The sequence below is a fragment of the Dryas octopetala genome, chromosome 6, assembly GCF_963921425.1.
Source record: "Dryas octopetala chromosome 6, drDryOcto1.1, whole genome shotgun sequence".
Classification (NCBI taxonomy): domain Eukaryota; kingdom Viridiplantae; phylum Streptophyta; class Magnoliopsida; order Rosales; family Rosaceae; genus Dryas; species Dryas octopetala.
The window spans coordinates 5,785,076-5,806,058 of record NC_141371.1 but is presented as its reverse complement, the minus strand read 5'-3'; the positions used below and the strand labels follow the sequence as shown (position 1 = coordinate 5,806,058).

General features: G+C 35.9%; 3 protein-coding genes and 2 pseudogenes across 3 annotated transcripts; all 5 read right to left on the bottom strand.

The window, feature by feature from the left end:
• Positions 1-2,694: 2,694 nt before the first annotated feature.
• Positions 2,695-4,456, bottom strand: LOC147281613 (protein LATERAL BRANCHING OXIDOREDUCTASE 1-like). Its single transcript, XM_086246604.1, has 4 exons — positions 4,184-4,456; positions 3,648-3,895; positions 3,085-3,409; positions 2,695-2,946 (listed from the first exon to the last, which is right to left on the bottom strand). The coding sequence occupies exons 1-4, from the start codon at positions 4,454-4,456 to the stop codon at positions 2,695-2,697; spliced, it is 1,098 nt and encodes a 365-aa protein (XP_086102730.1).
• A 1,495-nt stretch (positions 4,457-5,951) lies between these two features.
• Positions 5,952-11,931, bottom strand: LOC147281612 (protein LATERAL BRANCHING OXIDOREDUCTASE 1-like; annotated as a pseudogene).
• Positions 11,932-12,472: 541 nt separating this feature from the next.
• Positions 12,473-14,234, bottom strand: LOC147281611 (protein LATERAL BRANCHING OXIDOREDUCTASE 1-like). The gene is made up of 4 exons (XM_086246603.1): positions 13,962-14,234; positions 13,426-13,673; positions 12,863-13,187; positions 12,473-12,724 (listed from the first exon to the last, which is right to left on the bottom strand). The coding sequence occupies exons 1-4, from the start codon at positions 14,232-14,234 to the stop codon at positions 12,473-12,475; spliced, it is 1,098 nt and encodes a 365-aa protein (XP_086102729.1).
• Positions 14,235-15,175: 941 nt separating this feature from the next.
• LOC147281610 (protein LATERAL BRANCHING OXIDOREDUCTASE 1-like) lies at positions 15,176-17,659 on the bottom strand (annotated as a pseudogene).
• A 457-nt stretch (positions 17,660-18,116) lies between these two features.
• On the bottom strand, positions 18,117-20,172 carry LOC147281609 (protein LATERAL BRANCHING OXIDOREDUCTASE 1-like). The gene is made up of 4 exons (XM_086246828.1): positions 19,880-20,172; positions 19,252-19,499; positions 18,762-19,086; positions 18,117-18,575 (listed from the first exon to the last, which is right to left on the bottom strand). The coding sequence occupies exons 1-4, from the start codon at positions 20,153-20,155 to the stop codon at positions 18,570-18,572; spliced, it is 855 nt and encodes a 284-aa protein (XP_086102954.1). The 5' UTR covers positions 20,156-20,172; the 3' UTR covers positions 18,117-18,569.
• Positions 20,173-20,983: the final 811 nt, after the last annotated feature.

The following is a 20,983-nucleotide window of genomic DNA, read 5'->3' as shown; positions in this document are numbered from 1 at the left end:
AAATAAATTTTTCTTTAAAAATATTCAGATCTGATCGAATTTGTGGTCATCACATGGTCAAATTTGTGGTCGCCACATGGCTATAGCATATTCCACCATGTGGCAACCACAAATTCGACCATGTGGCTACCAAAAATTTAACTAGATCTGGTTATAGCACATTCCACCAGATCTAAGTTTTCAAATTTTTCAAATTTTTTTTAAGATTTGGGTTGGGAGAGAAGATGATGGGTCGCTGACCGGTGCCCACCACCATCCTCCACCTCCCCCAGTGACATCTCATCTTTGTCTGTCTTTCTCTCTCTCCTCCCTCTTCCCTCTCAACTTATTTAGAGAAAAAGCCAAATCTAGGTTTTTTTTTTTTTTTTTTTAGATTTAATTTAAGAGAAAATGGAGAGAGATAGAAAGAGGAGATGATGGGTGTTGGCCGATGATGGAGGTTGCTCTCTATGATTGCTGCAGCCTACAGGAAGAAGATGGAGGAAGGTTTGACTGCTACAGTAACTCGACTCGCCACATGGTCGCCAGGAGGACTGTTTGGTCGCCACAATGTATTTGTATAAGGGTATTTTGGTCTAAAAAAAACAAAAGGGTCATAAAAATAAGATTTGGGACTAGAGAGTCAAAATAGTTTAGGGAATATTGAAAGGAGTTATTGATTAAAATTTCTCAATTTCTTTTGAGCATCTCCAACAATGCTCTATATTTCTTAGCTAAATTTTAGTTAAACTTGCTAGTTATAAATGTTATTTTAGCTAGCCACTTTTCAAGTGACTATTCTAACAATATTCTCTTTTTCTATTCTAGCTAATATTAAATATTTAATTATTTTTTAATTCAAACAAGCATTAGTTTACTTCTAAACATAAAATAAAGCAACTTAAAATATAACATATTAAAAAATAAAAAATAGAGAGCCACTCTCACTCCTCAAATGTAGAAAGCCAAAATTTGGATGCCGCTATTAGGACCAAATTTATTTATCAATGCCTCAACACACTCTTTTTACCCAATTTAATTTAAAAAAATATTAAAACTTATTAATATACCTAACATATTTTCCTAATCTACCCTTACTAAAACTAGTGGTTGGAAATGGGTCGGGCCGGGCTAGCCCGACCCAAATTTTTCAGATTCGGGCCGGGCTCGGGCTTGAATTATAGAAGCCCAATAGAGCTTTCAGGCCGGGCCAGGCCGAGCTTGGGCTTTAATATACAAGCCCAAGGCCCGCCAATCGGGCTTTGACTTGCGGGCTTGGAGGGCCAGGCCGGGCTAGGCCCGAACGTGCGGCCCAAAATGGGCCCAAAGCCTATTTAGACACATATATATCTTCAAAAAAAATATAGGATTTTGGCTATATTGTGATTTGAACATGAAACCTCACATAAGAAGCTTCAACTCTCAATCAACTGAGCTGACTAATTTATTTGTCAAGTTTGTGAATCATAACATATTTAATAGCTCTTTCGTTTGTTTACTTCAATAAATTATTAATATGCTTATTAAGTTATTATATAATACTATTATGTTAGTAATAGTGTAATACCATAAATAATAAACTTTTAAAATTATATACAACATTACAACTATAATAAAACATAAATTTACATATGTCTTATTATATATTTTGTTACATATTTTTATAAACAAACGATGCAATTGTGTTGTCAACGATCGGAACCGTTCAAATTTTAGTTCCTCACTCAAAGATAATTCGTGCAAAAAATTAGCTCAATCGGAGATGTAAAAGTGACATAATGGTGATCGAATTAATGAACGATCGTGGTTTTTCTAATGATCATCGAATGGGTAGATGAATTTCGATTTAGCCGATTTTTTGTACGGATGATCTTTAACTATGAACATAGAAAATGAACGGATCAGATTATAGATTACAGTTATATTCAATGTCAATTACCCGGAAGAATCCCTATTGTTTGCAGACCAGGTCCAGTTTATGAAGCTCCTCATTGTGCCCTTTTGAGAGCAGAGAGAAATCGATGATCAGAATCTCAGAAGAAAGATGACACTTATCTACACTCTTTGGCATGTCCTCTTGATTCCTAATGAGGTATCTTTCAGGGACTTGCAAAGGGTCAGTCCTTACTATTTCTTGAAAATTTGGTACTGGCAGATACGACCCATAAGTTTAGTTTTGAATAAGTTGTGCAATAGCAACCTCCCCTGTGTTTGAACCCATGTTTGCTTCTTGGACTGTTTAGGTAATATTAAACCTCATCTCTAACTCTAAGCACCAAGAGTTTTATAGGCCTTAGTTTTGTTTGTATGCTAAGGGGGATCTTCTTCTTCCATGATTTTAAGATTCCTTAGTTATAGAGCAATTGGAGCTTTCCATCTGTTTAGTTTTGAACTTTTTGACATTAAGCACACACTAGCTTACTTGTGTGTTTCATCATTGGATGTATTGCAACTTTGTTTCGGAAACTCCAAATGATAACAATTTTATTATGTTAATTAAAAATTTACTCCATTTCAATGGGATTAAATAATGTACAGAGACAGGACAAATCTATAATAGGGATGGTACATGTAGCATTACTTGACAAACAAATGAAAAACAGCATTGATGATGTTACATTTATATGACAAGCCCACATAAAAGTCATGATGGAAGATTTGTTTTGAATCTTTTTATTCTCTTATCCTCTGGTTTCTGAAAATTGAAACCTCTGCTTAGTTTTCGATCTTGGCCATTTGAGTGTGTGCCTTCCCCTCCAGTTTACTCTTCAAGGATTGCCTCAGATAATCTCCATATCTAACTTTGTTGTACATCCGAAGGGACCCTGAGGACTCCACTATATGATCAAATGGTTCAACTTCCATATCGTCATGTGGAATAAGAAATGATGCATAAGACAACCTCGCCTTGCTTTCGGTTGTCACAGCTCTGTGTTCAATGCTCTTATACTTCGCATTACTCCATATCTGCCATAGCAATAACAAATATGAAGCTTAAATAAAATATTGTTCTCTTTCATAGTTCAATTAGAATCATATTTCATTTAATAAGCTAGGAAGACTTTCACAGTATCAGTGAAAAATCTTGGATACTGCTTACAGTACCTCAAGAACATCTCCAACATTCACAACGAGGGCGTTTGGAATTGGCTTGACTGGCACCCATTCACCTTCTTTTTGAATCTGTAATCCTGTCACATTGTCTTCTTGCATAAGTATGGTTATGGTGCTTGTGTCCGAGTGTGGACTTACACCTAGTACTTTATCAGGCATGGAGCATGGAGGATAGTAGTTCACCTTCAAAGCTTGGACCAACTCTTGATGCAGTCCAAGAAGAGCATCCTTCTCTAACCCCATAATTAAAGATAGAGACCTTATGAGCTCCTTTCCAACTTTTTTGACTTCACTAGAATATGCCTCAATAGCCTCCCTTCACCAATAATCAACAAGCTAATATTAAAGTTTAGCTCAGTCGTCCAAACACACATGAGCGACTCTAAATCATTAATGGTTTGTGAAGTCCACACTCATCAACAATTTGCAATCACCCCTGTGTATAAACAGACCAATTACACTAACATTTCTCTTTAACTACTTAAAATTAGTATTTTCAAATTTCAAGAAACATTATATACTCTTTGTTTTTTCCATGAATTTTAGAAACATACTTGAATTCCTTTGGTGTGGTTGGCCAAAACTTGAGCTTTCTATAGCTTGATGGGTAAACCACTAGAACCAGAGCGTCACACCAGTCCAGTATCTGCTCTTCGGAAACCACATTGACATGGCCGTAGCCTTGTATGTCATCTGATGGCATTTTAATCTTATTCTTCTCTTCTAATGGAAGTTCAAAGAACTTAGCCGCAGCATCTTTCATGCCCTGCAACACTTCTGCTGCCACTCCATGATTTACAATCTGCAAAGTTTATTTAACTTGAAAAGTTCAACTAAGAGAGTTTCTACTTTTAGGCCACTCTTTTGTGGTACTTTTGGGATTCAGATTATATATTACAGTTGTATGAAAATGTTTCTTGTCATACAGTTCAGTTTGACATGTTATATTGATAGACTGCCAATGTGAACCATTGATTATGTTGATTTTTGCTTGCATGTGCGGTTCAAGATTAACACTCTGACAACAAAACATATCAGATATCTACCAAGAGAACATTAGTACTCTACAGTTATATTCAATGTCAATTACCTGAAAGAATCCCCATTCTTGGCAAGCCATGTCCAGTTTGTGAAGCTCCTCCTTATGCCTTTTCGAGAGCAAAGAGAAATCGATGATTGGAATCTCAAAAGAAAGTTGACTCGTATGATCTACAGTATTCTTTGGCATGTCCTCTTGATTCCTAATAAGGTATCTTTTAGGGACCTGCAAAGCGTCACTTCTTACTATTTCTTGAACATTTGGAACTGGCAGAGATGACCCATAAGTCGGTGCAACTGCAACCTCCCCTGTGTTTGAACTCATGTTTAATTTGCTTCTTGGATGTTTAGTGAAAATTAAACCGCATTTGTAACTCTAATCACCAGGAGTTTTATAGACCTTAGTTTTGTTTGTAAGCTAAGGTGGATCTCCATCTTCCATGATGCAAAGATTCCTTAGTTATAGAACAATTGGAGCTTTCCCTCTGTTTGGTTTTGACATCAAATGCACAAGAACACTAGCTTACTTAGTTACTTGTGTGTTTAATTATCATATTCGTATTGGATGTTTCACAACTTTGTTTCGGAAACTCCAAAGGATGACAACTTTATTATGTTAATTTACTCAGTTTCAATCGGATCACATAATGTAAACTATAGTTGTTATTATTTTTTTTAGGTCATTAAATATAAGTCTCTTAAAGAAATACACATGAAAGACCCAAGGCCATCTCAAAGAATTTGGGGCCCTGTACAAAAATTAAATTAGGGCCCCTATTACTTTCACGTACAAATTATATATATTATCAAAGAGTATTTTCTTTCTCTGTGTCGTGACTATGGAATTAAATTTAAAAATTTTCCATTTTTTTAAAGTTTTGAAATATTACCGAATCGAAATTGTAGAAATTTTTTTAAAAGTTTCAATTGTTATAGTCTAAATTTTCAACAAAAACAAAATTCTTTTGAAATTTCATTCGAAATTTCTTCAAAATCCGAAATTTAACTCTTTAGTCGCGACAGAGAGAGTGGGATAAAGAGGAGATCAAAGAGGGCTAGAGAGAGAAAGAGAACAGTGTGGCGACACAAAAATGAAGAAGAATATTGTTAGGTTAACTTGATATATTAAATCCAAATATATTAATATTAATTTATTACATAGTATGTGTTTAAATATATGCATTGGAAGAATAATTACAATAGCGTTTAATGGTTTAGTGGTTGAAGCGTTGGTTTCTACCCTCTGTGGTTCTTTGTTCATTTCTTGTTGTTGGTACTTGGTAGTTTGTACCATTTCTTTTTTATTTAGGCTTTTTTAATATTTTGGGGCCCTCCCAAACTGGGGGCCTGTGCGATCGCACAGCTCGACCCCCCCTCAAAGCCGGCCCTGCAGGCTCAAAGACCTTGCTATTCTTCAACCAAGACAGAGGAATAGGATTATGTAAAACGTTTACTTGTACAAAAGTAACAAAATGCATAAGATTATTTTACTTATCCAATAAAAGAGAAAAGTGCGTAGGATTTGTGGCTTACAGTGACAAAGAAACCAAAAGCAACATGTTTGATGTTATTAATAACAAGCCCAATTAATGCCATCATGCAAGACTTTGAATTAAATCTTTTTTTTTGTTCTGGTTTCTGATAATTTAAATATCTGCTTATGTGCTTAACTTCCAACCTTGGCCATTTGAGTGTGTGTCTTCCCCTCCATTTTCCTCTTAAAGGATTCCCTCACATAATCTCCATATCTAACTTTCTTGTACATCCGAAGGGACCCTGGGGACTCCACCCTATGATCAAATGGTTCAACTTCCACATTGTCATGTGGAATGAGAAAATGATGCATAAGACAACCTAGCTTTGCTTTCGGTTGTCACAGCTCTGTGTTCAATGCTCTTGTACTTCCCATTACTCCATATCTGCAATAGCAAATAATAAGTATGAATTTTTGTCTTTTACAGTTCAATTAAACCCAGCACCACTTATGCATCCCCTTTCTTTTTACTTTATTCAATTTCATTTTTTCAGGAAGACTTTCACAGTATTAGTTAGACATCTTTATGTAAGTCCAAGAAGAGCATCCTTCTCCATCCCCATAATTAAAGATAGAGACCTTATGAGCTCCTCTCCAACTTTTTTTGACTTCACTAGAATATGCCTCAATAGCCTCTCTTCACCAATACAATATTTGTCAATAAATTCAAAGTCAGTTGAAGTTAATTTCAGTCGTCCATGCACATGTAGATGATTCTAATTAATGGCTATCAATCACCTACTCATAAGTAGATGACTGACACTAACATTTCTCTTTGGAGTTCAACTAGTGCTTTCAAATTTCAAGGAATTAACAATATTTTAGAAACATACTTGAATTCCTTTGGTGTGGTTGGCCAAACCTTAAGCTTTCTATAGTTTGATGGGTAAACCACGAGAACCAGAGCGTCAGACCAGTCCAGTATCTTCTCTTCGGAAACCACATAGACATGTCCGTATCCTTGTATGTCATCTGATGGCATTTTAATCTTATTCTTCTCTTCTAATGGAAGTTCAAAGAAGTTTGCTGCAGCATCCTTCATGCCCTGCAACACTTCTGCTGTCACTCCATGATTTACCATCTGCAAAGTTTATTCAACTTAATTGAAAAGTAATTCCATGAAGAGAGTTTCTACTATTAGGCCACTTTTTATTGTGGTACTTGTTGAGAGTAATGTGGAGCAATGTCCCACATCGGAAAACTAAGGCTTAGGATATGTGCTTATAAGTCTTGGGCCTCTCCACCCATTGCCAATTGGTTTTGGGTTGGATGCTCTAATTCTATCATGGTATCAGAGCTTGGTTATCCGCGTGTAAGGCCCAACGGTCACACGTGCTCCCACGTCACCCAATACAATTTGTTCACGTGTAAGGCTCAAAATATCGCCACACGTGCAGGGGCGTGTTGAGAGTAATTTGGAACAATGTCCCACATCGGAAAACTAGAGCTTAGCATATGTGCTTATAAGTCTTGGGTCTCTTCACCCATTGCCAATTGGTTTTGGGTTGGATGCTCTAATTCTATCAGTACTTTGTTTGGATTCAGATTATATATTACAGTTATACGAAAATGTTTATTTTCAGATTGTAAAGTTTGACATGTTATGTTGATAGAGTGTATGTAGACCATTGCTTATGCTCATTTTTTGGTTTACGTGTTGTTCTAGATTAACAGTTTGATAACATAGCATATACCAAAAGAACATTAGGGCCTCTGTTAAACCTTCTCATGGTGACCAAATTGGATCACAATAAAGGAAAGAAAAGGAAATACAAGGAAAACAAAGATAAAAATATTGTTTTAATTCATTGATGGTAAGGGTTTTCGTAACTCTATTTAAAGTTACTTAAAGACTTAAAGTTACTTGTAGTGAATGACTTCTAAGCTCACCGATACTCTAAGGAATAGGTAATTGAAAAACTGACTTCCTGTAAAATGAGACTATAATTATTCTGCTTAATAATTAAATTAAACTCTTAACAGTTTTTACAAGCGACACTATTTAAAGTTGCATATGTGTATTTATAAGCTGCTAAACACCCAGAGCTTAATAGACCAGTGCTCTAATTACTCTTTCCTTAATTAGGTTTGTTTGTTAGTTGAGGTGGATCTTCTTCTTCCTTGATTTAAAGATTCCTTTGCTGTAGAACAATTGGAACTGGCTTCCTTTCTACTTGTGTGATGGTTAATGTGGTGTTACAAATGCACTTAATTTATCACACGTATACATTAATTACTACTATCTAGTTATATCCTCAGTGATAAATCCAAGACTGATCGATGTTAATAACATATGTCAATATGGCAGGTAGATTTGTTTAAATTTTTGTTCTTTTGTTATTAGGTTTCTTATAAATTAATCCCGTCACTCCTTATTCATAGAATATTTTACTTAAAGGGGGAAATTTTGATTTTTCTTAATATGCCAACCAGCGGTCCAGCACAACACAGCCAGCTAGTTATTAATTTTTTATTTTTCCTCAATGAAGCTTCATTTAAAACCCCAAACGGGAAAGGAACTTACTAACAGATCGACGGCAATTGGGAGAAAGATCAAACCCGACAAACAAGAACAAACAACAAAACAAACAAATAAAAACAACAAAGAAAAGAGTCATGTAATTTTTTAAAGATATGAGAATTTTTTTTTTTTTTTTTTTTGTAACCAAGGGTGTTCGGGGCCAGCTTTCACGCACCAGACTAATCTTTTTGTTAGACCAAAAGCAGACAATTCATGCCGAGCCTAGAGAATTCACAAGGTATTTTATCTCCCTTGCAGCTTGGCTCTAAGGATCAAACTGGAGACTCAAACTTGAGTCTCTTGGTTTACAGCTACCCTTCCAATACCTTGGAATTAGAGATATGAGAATCTTTACTGAGCAGTTGGATGCTGTTATCATTGCTTACGCAAATAAGCCTATTGGTGACTTTATATGCATCAAAATTTTGTGAGCCTGATGTAACACCTTCTTTGTTGAATAATTTTGGCTTATCATTTGACCCCCCAAAAAAAAAGACGAATAAAAAAAAAATACAAAAAGAAAGCACAAAATCTCTAAATCAAGCACAAAAGAAAACTTAGAAATTCAAAAGCGACAGTTTTATTGATATCAAAATCAACTAATTTGTGATTTAGTGGTATTTTTTTTCTTAATATTAAAAGAGGTCTCAAGTTTGACTCCTTCTACAGATTAAACAAACAAAAAATAATTAAGAATCTAATTATGGGCCGGGATAATTTCATGGTTTATGCCTGGGATGGATCATGGATGCTGTTGTTGTATTAATTTTATCTGTTTAAACCGGATCAGACAATGGCAATTATAATTTTTATTCATTTGGTCTTTTGTTTTGTTTTTCTTGTTTTGTTTTTTTATATTCTTAACTAGTTCAACAGTGTTTAATAATCTAAAGAATAATACAATTTTTATTGCATGTGGTGCAATGCTGCAATTGCATCAAGGCAATTTGGCAGTTGAGGTGGCCAGGTGACAATATTCCAATTTTTAATAATTTTAGTGTTTTTTTTGTTTGTTGTGGACTTCTCTAATTGACCCAATGGGCTAGTTGATATCCTTGTTTTACTGGTGGGGCCGTTTAGTGTATCGAGTCTCTTTTTTAGTGGGCCTGTTAGTGTATTTAGTCTCTCATTTGATCCTTTATATAATTGGGCCAATTGCATTAAACTAGCAAACTACAGAGCAGACACGTCCCAGATTTCCAGTAGCCCCTGGAGAAACTAATTATTGTCTCCATTATCCATCTAATTTAATTTCTTTGAGAAATTTTAATCAATAACCTCTTTTAATACTCCCTAAATTATTTTGACCCCTTAGTCCCAAATCTTATTTTTATGGCCTTTTTGCCTGTGAAATATCCATAATATCCTACATATAAAACCCTCTTATTTTACTGTAGTTTTTTTTTTTCCCCCACTTTCTCTTCCCCATCCAACCATTGCCTCATCGTTGCCGCGCTACTCGCCATCCCAGCCGTCAGCACCCCCATTCCTCGCCGCTGCAGTAAACCCAGCAGATGCAGCAAACCCAATTGATGCAACAAACCTAACAGATGCAGCATCAAACTTAGCAAAATCCAATGAAAAAAAACTCACGTCGCCCTAGAAAAACTCACAAAAAAAAATCTCATAAAATAAATTTTTCTTTAAAAATATTCAGATCTGATCGAATTTGTGGTCACCACATGGTCAAATTTGTGGTCGCCACATGGCTATAGCATATTCCACCATGTGGCGACCACAAATTCGACCATGTGGCTACCAAAAATTTAACTAGATCTGGCTATAGCACATTCCACCAGATCTAAGTTTTCAAATTTTTCAAATTTTTTTTAAGATTTGGGTTGGGAGAGAAGATGATGGGTCACTGACCGGTGCCCACCACCATCCTCCACCTCCCCCAGTGACATCTCATCTTTGTCTGTCTTTCTCTCTCTCCTCCCCCTTCCCTCTCAACTTATTTAGAGAAAAACCCAAATCTAGGTTTTTTTTTTTTTTTTTTTTTTTAGATTTGATTTAAGAGAAAATGGAGAGAGATAGAAAGAGGAGATGATGGGTGTTGGCCGATGATGGAGGTTGCTCTCTATGATTGCTGCAGCCTACAAGAAGAAGATGGAGGAAGGTTTGACTGCTACAGTAACTCGACTCGCCACATGGTCGCCAGGAGGACTGTTTGGTCGCCACAATGTATTTGTATAAGGGTATTTTGGTCTAAAAAAAACAAAAGGGTCATAAAAATAAGATTTGGGACTAGAGAGTCAAAATAGTTTAGGGAATATTGAAAGGAGTTATTGATTAAAATTTCTCAATTTCTTTTGAGCATCTCCAACAATGCTCTATATTTCTTAGCTAAATTTTAGTTAAACTTGCTAGTTATAAATGTTATTTTAGCTAGCCACTTTTCAAGTGACTATTCTAACAATATTCTCTTTTTCTATTCTAGCTAATATTAAATATTAAATTATTTTTTTAATTCAAACAAGCATTAGTTTACTTCTAAACATAAAATAAAGCAACTTAAAATATAACATATTAAAAAATAAAAAATAGAGAGCCACTCTCACTCCTCAAATGTAGAAAGCCAAAATTTGGATGCCACTATTAGGACCAAATTTATTTATCAATGCCCCAACACACTCTTTTTACCCAATTTAATTTAAAAAAATATTAAAACTTATTAATATACCTAACATATTTTCCTAATCTACCCTTACTAAAACTAGTGGTCGGAAATGGGTCGGGCCGGGCTCGGGCTTGAATTATAGAAGCCCAATAGAGCTTTCAGGCCGGGCCAGGCCGAGCTTGGGCTTTAATATACAAGCCCAAGGTCCGCCCATCGGGCTTTGACTTGCGGGCTTGGAGGGCCAAGCCAGGCTAGGCCCGAACGGGCGGCCCAAAATGGGCCCAAAGCCTATTTAGATACATATATATCTTCAAAAAAAATATAGGATTTTGGCTATATTGTGATTTGAACATGAAACCTCACATAAGAAGCTTCAACTCTCAACCAACTGAGCTGACTAATTTATTTGTCAAGTTTGTGAATCATAACATATTTAATAGCTCTTTCGTTTGTTTACTTCAATAAATTATTAATATGCTTATTAAGTTATTATATAATACTATTATGTTAGTAATAGTGTAATACCATAAATAATAAACTTTTAAAATTATATACAACATTACAACTATAATAAAACATAAATTTACATATGTCTTATTATATATTTTGTTACATATTTTTATAAACAAACTATGCAATTGTGTTGTCAACGATCGGAACCGTTCAAATTTTAGTTCCTCACTCAAAGATAATTCGTGCAAAAAATTAGCTCAATCGGAGATGTAAAAGTGACATAATGGTGATCGAATTAATGAACGATCGTGGTTTTTCTAATGATCATCGAATGGGTAGATGAATTTCGATTTAGCCGATTTTTTGTACGGATGATCTTTAACTATGAACATAGAAAATGAACGGATCAGATTATAGATTACAGTTATATTCAATGTCAATTACCCGGAAGAATCCCTATTGTTTGCAGACCAGGTCCAGTTTATGAAGCTCCTCATTGTGCCCTTTTGAGAGCAGAGAGAAATCGATGATCGGAATCTCAGAAGAAAGATGACACTTATCTACACTCTTTGGCATGTCCTCTTGATTCCTAATGAGGTATCTTTCAGGGACTTGCAAAGGGTCAGTCCTTACTATTTCTTGAAAATTTGGTACTGGCAGATACGACCCATAAGTTTAGTTTTGAATAAGTTGTGCAATAGCAACCTCCCCTGTGTTTGAACCCATGTTTGCTTCTTGGACTGTTTAGTTAATATTAAACCTCATCTCTAACTCTAAGCACCAAGAGTTTTATAGGCCTTAGTTTCGTTTGTATGCTAAGGGGGATCTTCTTCTTCCCTGATTTTAAGATTCCTTAGTTATAGAGCAATTGGAGCTTTCCATCTGTTTAGTTTTGAACTTTTTGACATTAAGCACACACTAGCTTACTTGTGTGTTTCATCATTGGATGTATTGCAACTTTGTTTCGGAAACTCCAAAGGATAACAATTTTATTATGTTAATTTACTCCATTTCAATGGGATTAAATAATGTACAGAGACAGGACAAATCTATAATAGGGATGGTACATGTAGCATTACTTGACAAACAAATGAAAAACAGCATTGATGATGTTACATTTATATGACAAGCCCACATAAAAGTCATGATGGAAGATTTGTTTTGAATCTTTTTATTCTCTTATCCTCTGGTTTCTGAAAATTGAAACATCTGCTTAGTTTTCGATCTTGGCCATTTGAGTGTGTGCCTTTCCCTCCAGTTTACTCTTCAAGGATTGCCTCAGATAATCTCCATATCTAACTTTGTTGTACATCCGAAGGGACCCTGAGGACTCCACTATATGATCAAATGGTTCAACTTCCATATCGTCATGTGGAATAAGAAATGATGCATAAGACAACCTCGCCTTGCTTTTGGTTGTCACAGCTCTGTGTTCAATGCTCTTATACTTCGCATTACTCCATATCTGCCATAGCAATAACAAATATGAAGCTTAAATAAAATATTGTTCTCTTTCATAGTTCAATTAGAATCATATTTCATTTAATAAGCTAGGAAGACTTTCACAGTATCAGTTAAAAATCTTGGATACTGCTTACAGTACCTCAAGAACATCTCCAACATTGACAACGAGAGCGTTTGGAATTGGCTTGACTGGCACCCATTCACCTTCTTTTTGAATCTGTAATCCTGTCACATTGTCTTCTTGCATAAGTATGGTTATGGTGCTTGTGTCCGAGTGTGGACTTACACCTAGTACTTTATCAGGCATGCAGCATGGAGGATAGTAGTTCACCTTCAAAGCTTGGACCAACTCTTGATGCAGTCCAAGAAGAGCATCCTTCTCTAACCCCATAATTAAAGATAGAGACCTTATGAGCTCCTTTCCAACTTTTTTTACTTCACTAGAATATGCCTCAATAGCCTCCCTTCACCAATAATCAACAAGCTAATATTAAAGTTTAGCTCAGTCGTCCAGACACACATGAGCGACTCTAAATCATTAATGGTTTGTGAAGTCCACACTCATCAACAATTTGCAATCACCCCTGTGTATAAACAGACTAATTACACTAACATTTCTCTTTAACTACTTAAAATTAGTATTTTCAAATTTCAAGAAACATTATATACTCTTTGTTTTTTCCATGACTTTTAGAAACATACTTGAATTCCTTTGGTGTGGTTGGCCAAAACTTGAGCTTTCTATAGCTTGATGGGTAAACCACTAGAACCAGAGCGTCAGACCAGTCCAGTACCTGCTCTTCGGAAACCACATTGATCTGGCCGTAGCCTTGTATGTCATCTGATGGCATTTTAATCTTATTCTTCTCTTCTAATGGAAGTTCAAAGAACTTAGCCGCAGCATCTTTCATGCCCTGCAACACTTCTGCTGCCACTCCATGATTTACAATCTGCAAAGTTTATTTAACTTGAAAAGTTCAACTAAGAGAGTTTCTACTTTTAGGCCACTCTTTTGTGGTACTTTTGGGATTCAGATTATATATTACAGTTGTATGAAAATGTTTGTTGTCATACAGTTCAGTTTGACATGTTATGTTGATAGACTGCCAATGTAAACCATTGATTATGTTGATTTTTGCTTGCATGTGCGGTTCAAGATTAACACTCTGACAACAAAACATATGAGATATCTACCAAGAGAACATTAGTACTCTACAGTTATATTCAATGTCAATTACCTGAAAGAATCCCCATTCTTGGCAAGCCATGTCCAGTTTGTGAAGCTCCTCCTTATGCCCTTTCGAGAGCAGAGAGAAATCGATGATTGGAATCTCAGAAGAAAGTTGACTCGTATGATCTACAGTATTCTTTGGCATGTCCTCTTGATTCCTAATAAGGTATCTTTCAGGGACCTGCAAAGGGTCACTTCTTACTATGTCTTGAACATTTGGAACTGGCAGAGATGACCCATAAGTCGGTGCAACTGTAACCTCCCCTGTGTTTGAACTCATGTTTAAGTTGCTTCTTGGATGTTTAGTGAAAATTAAACCGCATCTGTAACTCTAATCACCAAGAGTTTTATAGACCTTAGTTTTGTTTGTAAGCTAAGGTGTATCTTCATCTTCCATGATGCAAAGATTCCTTATTTATAGAACAATTGGAGCTTTCGCTCTGTTTGGTTTTGACATCAAATGCACAAGAACACTAGCTTACTTAGTTACTTGTGTGTTTAATTATCATATTCGTATTGGATGTTTCACAACTTTGTTTCGGAAACTCCAAAGGATGACAGCTTTATTATGTTAATTTACTCAGTTTCAGTCGGATCACATAATGTAAACTATAGTTGTTATTATTTTTTTTAGCCGTCTCAAAAAATTTGGGGCCTTGTGCAAAAATTAAATTAGGGCCCCTATAACTTTCATATACAAATTATATATATTATCAAAGAGTATTTTCTTTCTCTGTGTCGTGACCATGGAATTAAATTTAAAAAATTTCCATTTTTTTGAGGTTTCGAAATATTACCGAATCGAAACTGTCGAAATTTTGTTAAAAGTTTCAATTGTTTTAATCCAAATTTTCAACAAAAACAAAATTCTTTTGAAATTTCATTCGAAATTTAACTCTTTAGTCGCGACAAAAAGAGTGGGATAAAGAGGAGATCAAAGAGGGCTAGAGAGAAAAAGAGAGAGAGAGAGAGAGAGAGAGAGAGAGAGAGAGAGAGAGAGAGAGAGAGAGAGAGAGAGAGAGAGAGAGCAGTGTGGTGACACAAAAATGAAGAAGAATATTGTTAGGTTAACTTGATATATTAAATCCAAATATATTAATATCAATTTATTACATAGTATGTGTTTAAATATATGTATTGGAAGAATAATTACAATTGTGTTTAATCGTTTAGTGGTTGAAGTGGTTGAAGCGTTGGTTTCTACCCTCTGTGGTTCTTTGTTCATTTCTTGTTGTTGGTACTTGGTAGTTTGTACCATTTCTTTTTTATTAAGGCTTTTTTAATATTTGGGGCCCTCCCAAATTGGGGGCCTGTGCGACAGCACAGCTCGACCCCCCTCAAAGCCGGCCCTGCAGGCTCAAAGACCTTGCTATTCTTCAACCAAGACAGAGGAATAGGATTATGTAAAACGTTTACTTGTACAAATAAAAGTAACAAAATGCATAAGATTATTTTACTTATCCAATAAAAGAGAAAAGTGCATAGGATTTGTGGCTTACAGTGACAAAGAAACCAAAAGCAACATGTTTGATGTTATTAATAACAAGCCCACTTTAATGTCATCATGGAAGACTTTGAATTAAATTTTTTTTTTTTTTTTTGTTCTGGTTTCTGATAATTTAAACATCTGCTTATGTGCTTAACTTCCAATCTTGCCATTTGAGTGTGTGTCTTCCCCTCCATTTTCCTCTTAAAGGATTCCCTCACATAATCTCCATATCTAACTTTGTTGTACATCCGAAGGGACCCTGGGGACTCCACCCTATGATCAAATGGTTCAACTTCCACATTGTCATGTGGAATGAGAAAATGATGCATAAGACAACCTAGCTTTGCTTTCGGTTGTCACAGCTCTGTGTTCAATGCTCTTGTACTTCCCATTACTCCATATCTGCAATAGCAAATAAGTAGTATGAATTTGTCTTTTACAGTTCAATTAAACCCAGCACCACTTATGCATCCCCTTTCTTTTTACTTCATTCAATTTCATTTTTTCAGGAAGACTTTCACAGTATTAGTTAGACATCTTTGATGCCACTTATAGTACCTCAAGAACATCTCCAAGATTCACAATGAGAGCGTTTGGAATTGGCTTGACGGGCACCCATCCTCTGTCTTTTTTAATCTGTAATCCAGTAACATTGTCTTCTTGCATAAGTATGCTTATGGTGCTCTTGTCCGAGTGTGGACTTAGACCTAGTACTTTATCAGGCATGCGGCATGGAGGATACTAGTTCAGCCGAATTGCTTGTACCAACTCTTTATGTAAGTCCAAGAAGAGCATCCTTCTCCATCCCCATAATTAAAGATAGAGACCTTATGAGCTCCTCTCCAACTTTTTTTGACTTCACTAGAATATGCCTCAATAGCCTCTCTTCACCAATACAATATTTATCAATAAATTCAAAGTCAGTTGAAGTTAATTTCAGTCGTCCACGCACATGTAGATGATTCTAATTAATGGCTATCAATCACCTACCCATGAGTAGACGACTGACACTAACATTTCTCTTTGGAGTTCAACTAGTGCTTTCAAATTTCAAGGAATTAACAATATTTTAGAAACATACTTGAATTCCTTTGTTGTGGTTGGCCAAACCTTAAGCTTTCTATAGTTTGATGGGTAAACCACGAGAACCAGAGCGTCAGACCAGTCCAGTATCTGCTCTTCGGAAACCACATAGACATGTCCGTATCCTTGTATGTCATCTGATGGCATTTATTCTTATTCTTCTCTTCTAATGGAAGTTCAAAGAAGTTTGCTGCAGCATCCTTCATGCCCTGCAACACGTTTGCTGTCACTCCATGATTTACCATCTGCAAAGTTTATTCAACTTAATTGAAAAGTAATTCCATGAAGAGAGTTTCTACTATTAGGCCACTTTTTTGTGTGGTACTTTGTTTGGATTCAGATTATATATTACAGTTATACAAAAATGTTTCTTTTCAGACAATATAGTTTGACATGTTATGTTGATAGACTGTATGTAAACCATTGATTATGCTCATTTTTTTGTTTGCGTGTTGTTCTAAATTAATAGTTTGATAACATAGCATATACCAAGAGAACATTAGGGCCTCGTTTTATGCATAATTCCATAGGATTGGATTGAATATGACAAATGGCTAAATTCATGTGTATTTAAGGAAGAATTTGGAGGTTTAGCTGGGAACTCCCGAGCAAGCAACTCTTATAGATGAATTCCAGCGGGGTCTTCTAACTTGAAGGAAGAAGATGGATTATTCATAAGGGGAAACATATCCCCACTAATCCCACTATTTTTTGGGAGATTGGAAGGAATAAGTTTCCCCTTATGATTAGTCAATGTTCTTCCTTGAATATACATGAATTTAGCCATTATCCTATCCAATTCAATCTAACCCAATGCATCAAACGAGGCCTAGGACTCTACAATTATATTCAATGTCAATTACCTAAAAGAATCCCCATTCTTGGCAAGCCAGGTCTAGTCCGTGAAGCTCCTCCTTGTGCCCTTTTGAGAGCAGAGAGAAATCAATGATAGGAATCTCAGAAGAAAGATGACACGTATCTGCACTCCTCTTTGGCATGTCCTCTTGATTCTTAAGAAGGTATCTTTCAGGGACTTGCAAAGGGTCACTCCTTACTATTTCTTGAACATTTGGAACTGGCAGAGATGACCCATAAGTCGGTGCAACTGCAACCTCCCCTGTGTTTGAACCCATGTTAATTTAATTTTCTTCTTGCACTGTTTGGTTAAAATGAAACCCCATCTCTAACTCTAAGCACCAAGAGTTTTATAGACCTTAGTTTTGTTTGTACGCTAATTAAGGTGGATCTTCTTCCATGATTTAAAGATACCTTTATAAAAACAATTGAAGCTTTGTTGGAGTTGTGGCTCGATACAAGCCATGCATGTGGAAAGGAATCTCACATAGAAAATGTGACACAACAATCTAGAGTATATAAGTGAGTCATCCACTACTAATTAATAGCACTAAGACAGTTGAATTCCAACATATCATGACCAAGATATATAACCATGGCTTATTCCTATTGTTTCGGAAACTCCAAAGGATAACACTTTACTATGTAAATTTACTTCGTTTCAATCGGATCAAATAATTTAAAATATAGTTCTTTACCTTACTATTCTTCGAGAGAAAAACAGAGGAAAAGGACTATATAAAACGTAACAAATTAAATGCATTAGAGTAGGATTATTTTACTTATCCAACAAAAGAGATAAGTGCATACAATATTTGTGGCTTACAGCAACAAAGAAACCAAAACACAACATGTCAACATGCTTGATATATGTTATTAATAACAGGCTCATTGTAGAGCCATCATGAAAGACTTGATTTAAATCTTTTTTTTTTTTCTTGCTTAACTTCCAATCTTGGCCATTTGAGTGTGTGTCTTCCCCTCGAGTTTCCCCTTCAAGGCATTCTTCATATAATCTGCATATTTGACTTTCTTGTACTTCTGAAGGGACTTTGATGACTCCACCATATGATCAAATGGTTCAACTTCCACATCGCCATGTGGAAGAAGAAAAGATGCATAAGATATCCTGGCTTTGCTTTCGGTTGTGACAGCTCTATGTTCAATGCTCTTGTACTTCCCATTACTTCATATCTGTTATACCAATAAATTAATAAAATATCAAGCTTAAAGAAAATATTAATTGTACTCCGTTTGAATATCTAGTAGTTAAGAGCACATACCCCTACACTCAAAGTTCCGAGTTTGAATATTCCCTCCCTCGATCAATATCTTTTGATAAAAAACAAACAAAATAAAACTAGGCTCATTTATATATACCTCAATAACGTCTCCAACATTGACGACAAGAGCGTTTGGAATCGGGTTGACGGGCACCCATGCTCCTTCTTTTCGGATATGTAGTCCGGTAACATTGTCTTCTTGCATAAGTATGGTTATGGTGCCTGTGTCCGAGTGTGGACTTAGACCTAGTACTTTATCAGGCATGTGGCATGGAGGATAGTAGTTCACGCGCAAAACTTGGAGCACTTCTTGATGTAGTCCAAGAAGAGCATCCTTCTCCATCCCCATAATCAAAGATAGAGAGCTTAGGAGCTCCTCTCCAACTCTTTTAACTTCACTAGAATATGCCTCAATAGCCTCCCTTCACCAACACAACATTTATCAATTAATTGGAAGTTAGAGTTTCGAAACTTAGAGGATTAAAGAGTGTCCTCTAAGATCATACAGGACGCTTTTTAGCTGTCCTCTATTAACTGTTTTGTAGTAGTGCATATATACTCGAATTCATTCTTATATAGAAACATACCTGAATCCATTTGGTGTGGTTGGCCAGAACTTAGGCTTTCTATGGTGAGATGGATAAACAGTGAGAAACAGTGCGTCGGACCAGTCTAGTGTCTGCCCTTCAGAAAGTGCATAGGCTTGGCCGTAGCCTTGAAAGTCATCTGATAGCATTTTAATCTTGTTCTTCTCTTCTAAAGGAAGCTCAAAGAACCTGGCCGTACCATCCTTCATCCCCTGCAACACTTGTGTTGGCACTCCATGATTTACCACCTGCAAGTTTATTTTGTTCATCACAGTCCCACATTAAATGGAATAAGGACTTGGTTGCTGGACTGGACAATATAGGACCAAATTATATATCTTGGAGAAGATAAGACTGGACTGGACTGTGTGAGAGTCATGTCATGTTGTGACCCGGCCATGTCTCAGCTCCGGTCAATTGGGCTGAACTATTTTAGACTCAGATCCAAAATTTTAGTCCAATCTGAAATCTTATTAGGTACACCAAATATGGGTTAAGACTGTTGTCAATTTTAATTGAACTTATATGACTTCAATATATTTAACTTTAAAAATGTCCAAGAGAATTGGGACTCAGATATGATACAGTTGTATTTTTATATATTCAATATATATGATGAAATAAATACCTGAAAGAATCCCCATTCTTTGCAAGCCTGGTCCAGTTTGCCAAGCTCCTCCTTGTGGCCTCTTGAGAGCAGAGAAAGATCAATGATAGGAATCTGAGAAGAAAGATGGCAAGTATCTGCAGTAGTAGTAGTACTACTCTTTGGCTTGTCTTCTTCATTGACATTATTATTCCTAGTTATAAGGAATTGTTGAGGGATCTGCAAAGGGTCACTCCTCACCAATTCTTGAACATTTGGTGCTAATACTGGCACATGATGATCAGGGCTACAACTCATGTTTCCTGGCTCTTGTTAATTCTAAACGCTCCAATGGGTTTCAGATATGGATCAGTGTTTTTGTTAGCTGAGAGTCAGTTAGTCTCATGCCAGGTGTCATGTTCTGATTAGTTTGTCACAACTTATTGTGATTCTGTTAGGATCAGTTTTACTATTACGATATAAACGGTTCACTCTTGTAAAACTGATATTCATTCATTCATTCAATATACAGATGAAAACTTTTATGATTCTCTTTACAATTCTCTCTGTCTTTTTCAAGCTTTCATGCTAAGCTTTCATGGTATCAGAGCTTGGTTATCCGCGTGTAAGGCCTAACGGTCATACGTGCTCCCGCGTCACCCAATACAATTTGTTCACGTGTAAGGCTCAAATCTCGCCATACGTGTAGGGGCGTGTTGAGAGTAATGTGGAGCAATGTCCCACATCGGAAAATTAGAGCTTAGCATATATACTTTTAAATCTTGGGCATTTCTACCTATTACTAATTGGTTTTGAATTGAATACTCTAATTCTATCAGTTTTCTTTATCTAGATCGTGAGAGAGGAGCTATGCATATATGTTCTCTCATTGTGTTAATAATTAGTGTTAAAGTAGAAATTGATTTGAATATAAACAGTGCATGTTACGTAAAATTCTTAATCAACAGTGCTATAATGCTCTGTTCTTACTTTTGTCGGCCATGCATAAACATAGTGATCAACCAGGTAACAGTTCTGTGTTGGCCTACGTAGCACTAAATTATCATACCATACTGAGTATACTCTTATCAAAATCATTCTCATACTCAAATGATGAAAGCACTCTCTCACTCATCACCACGTAGT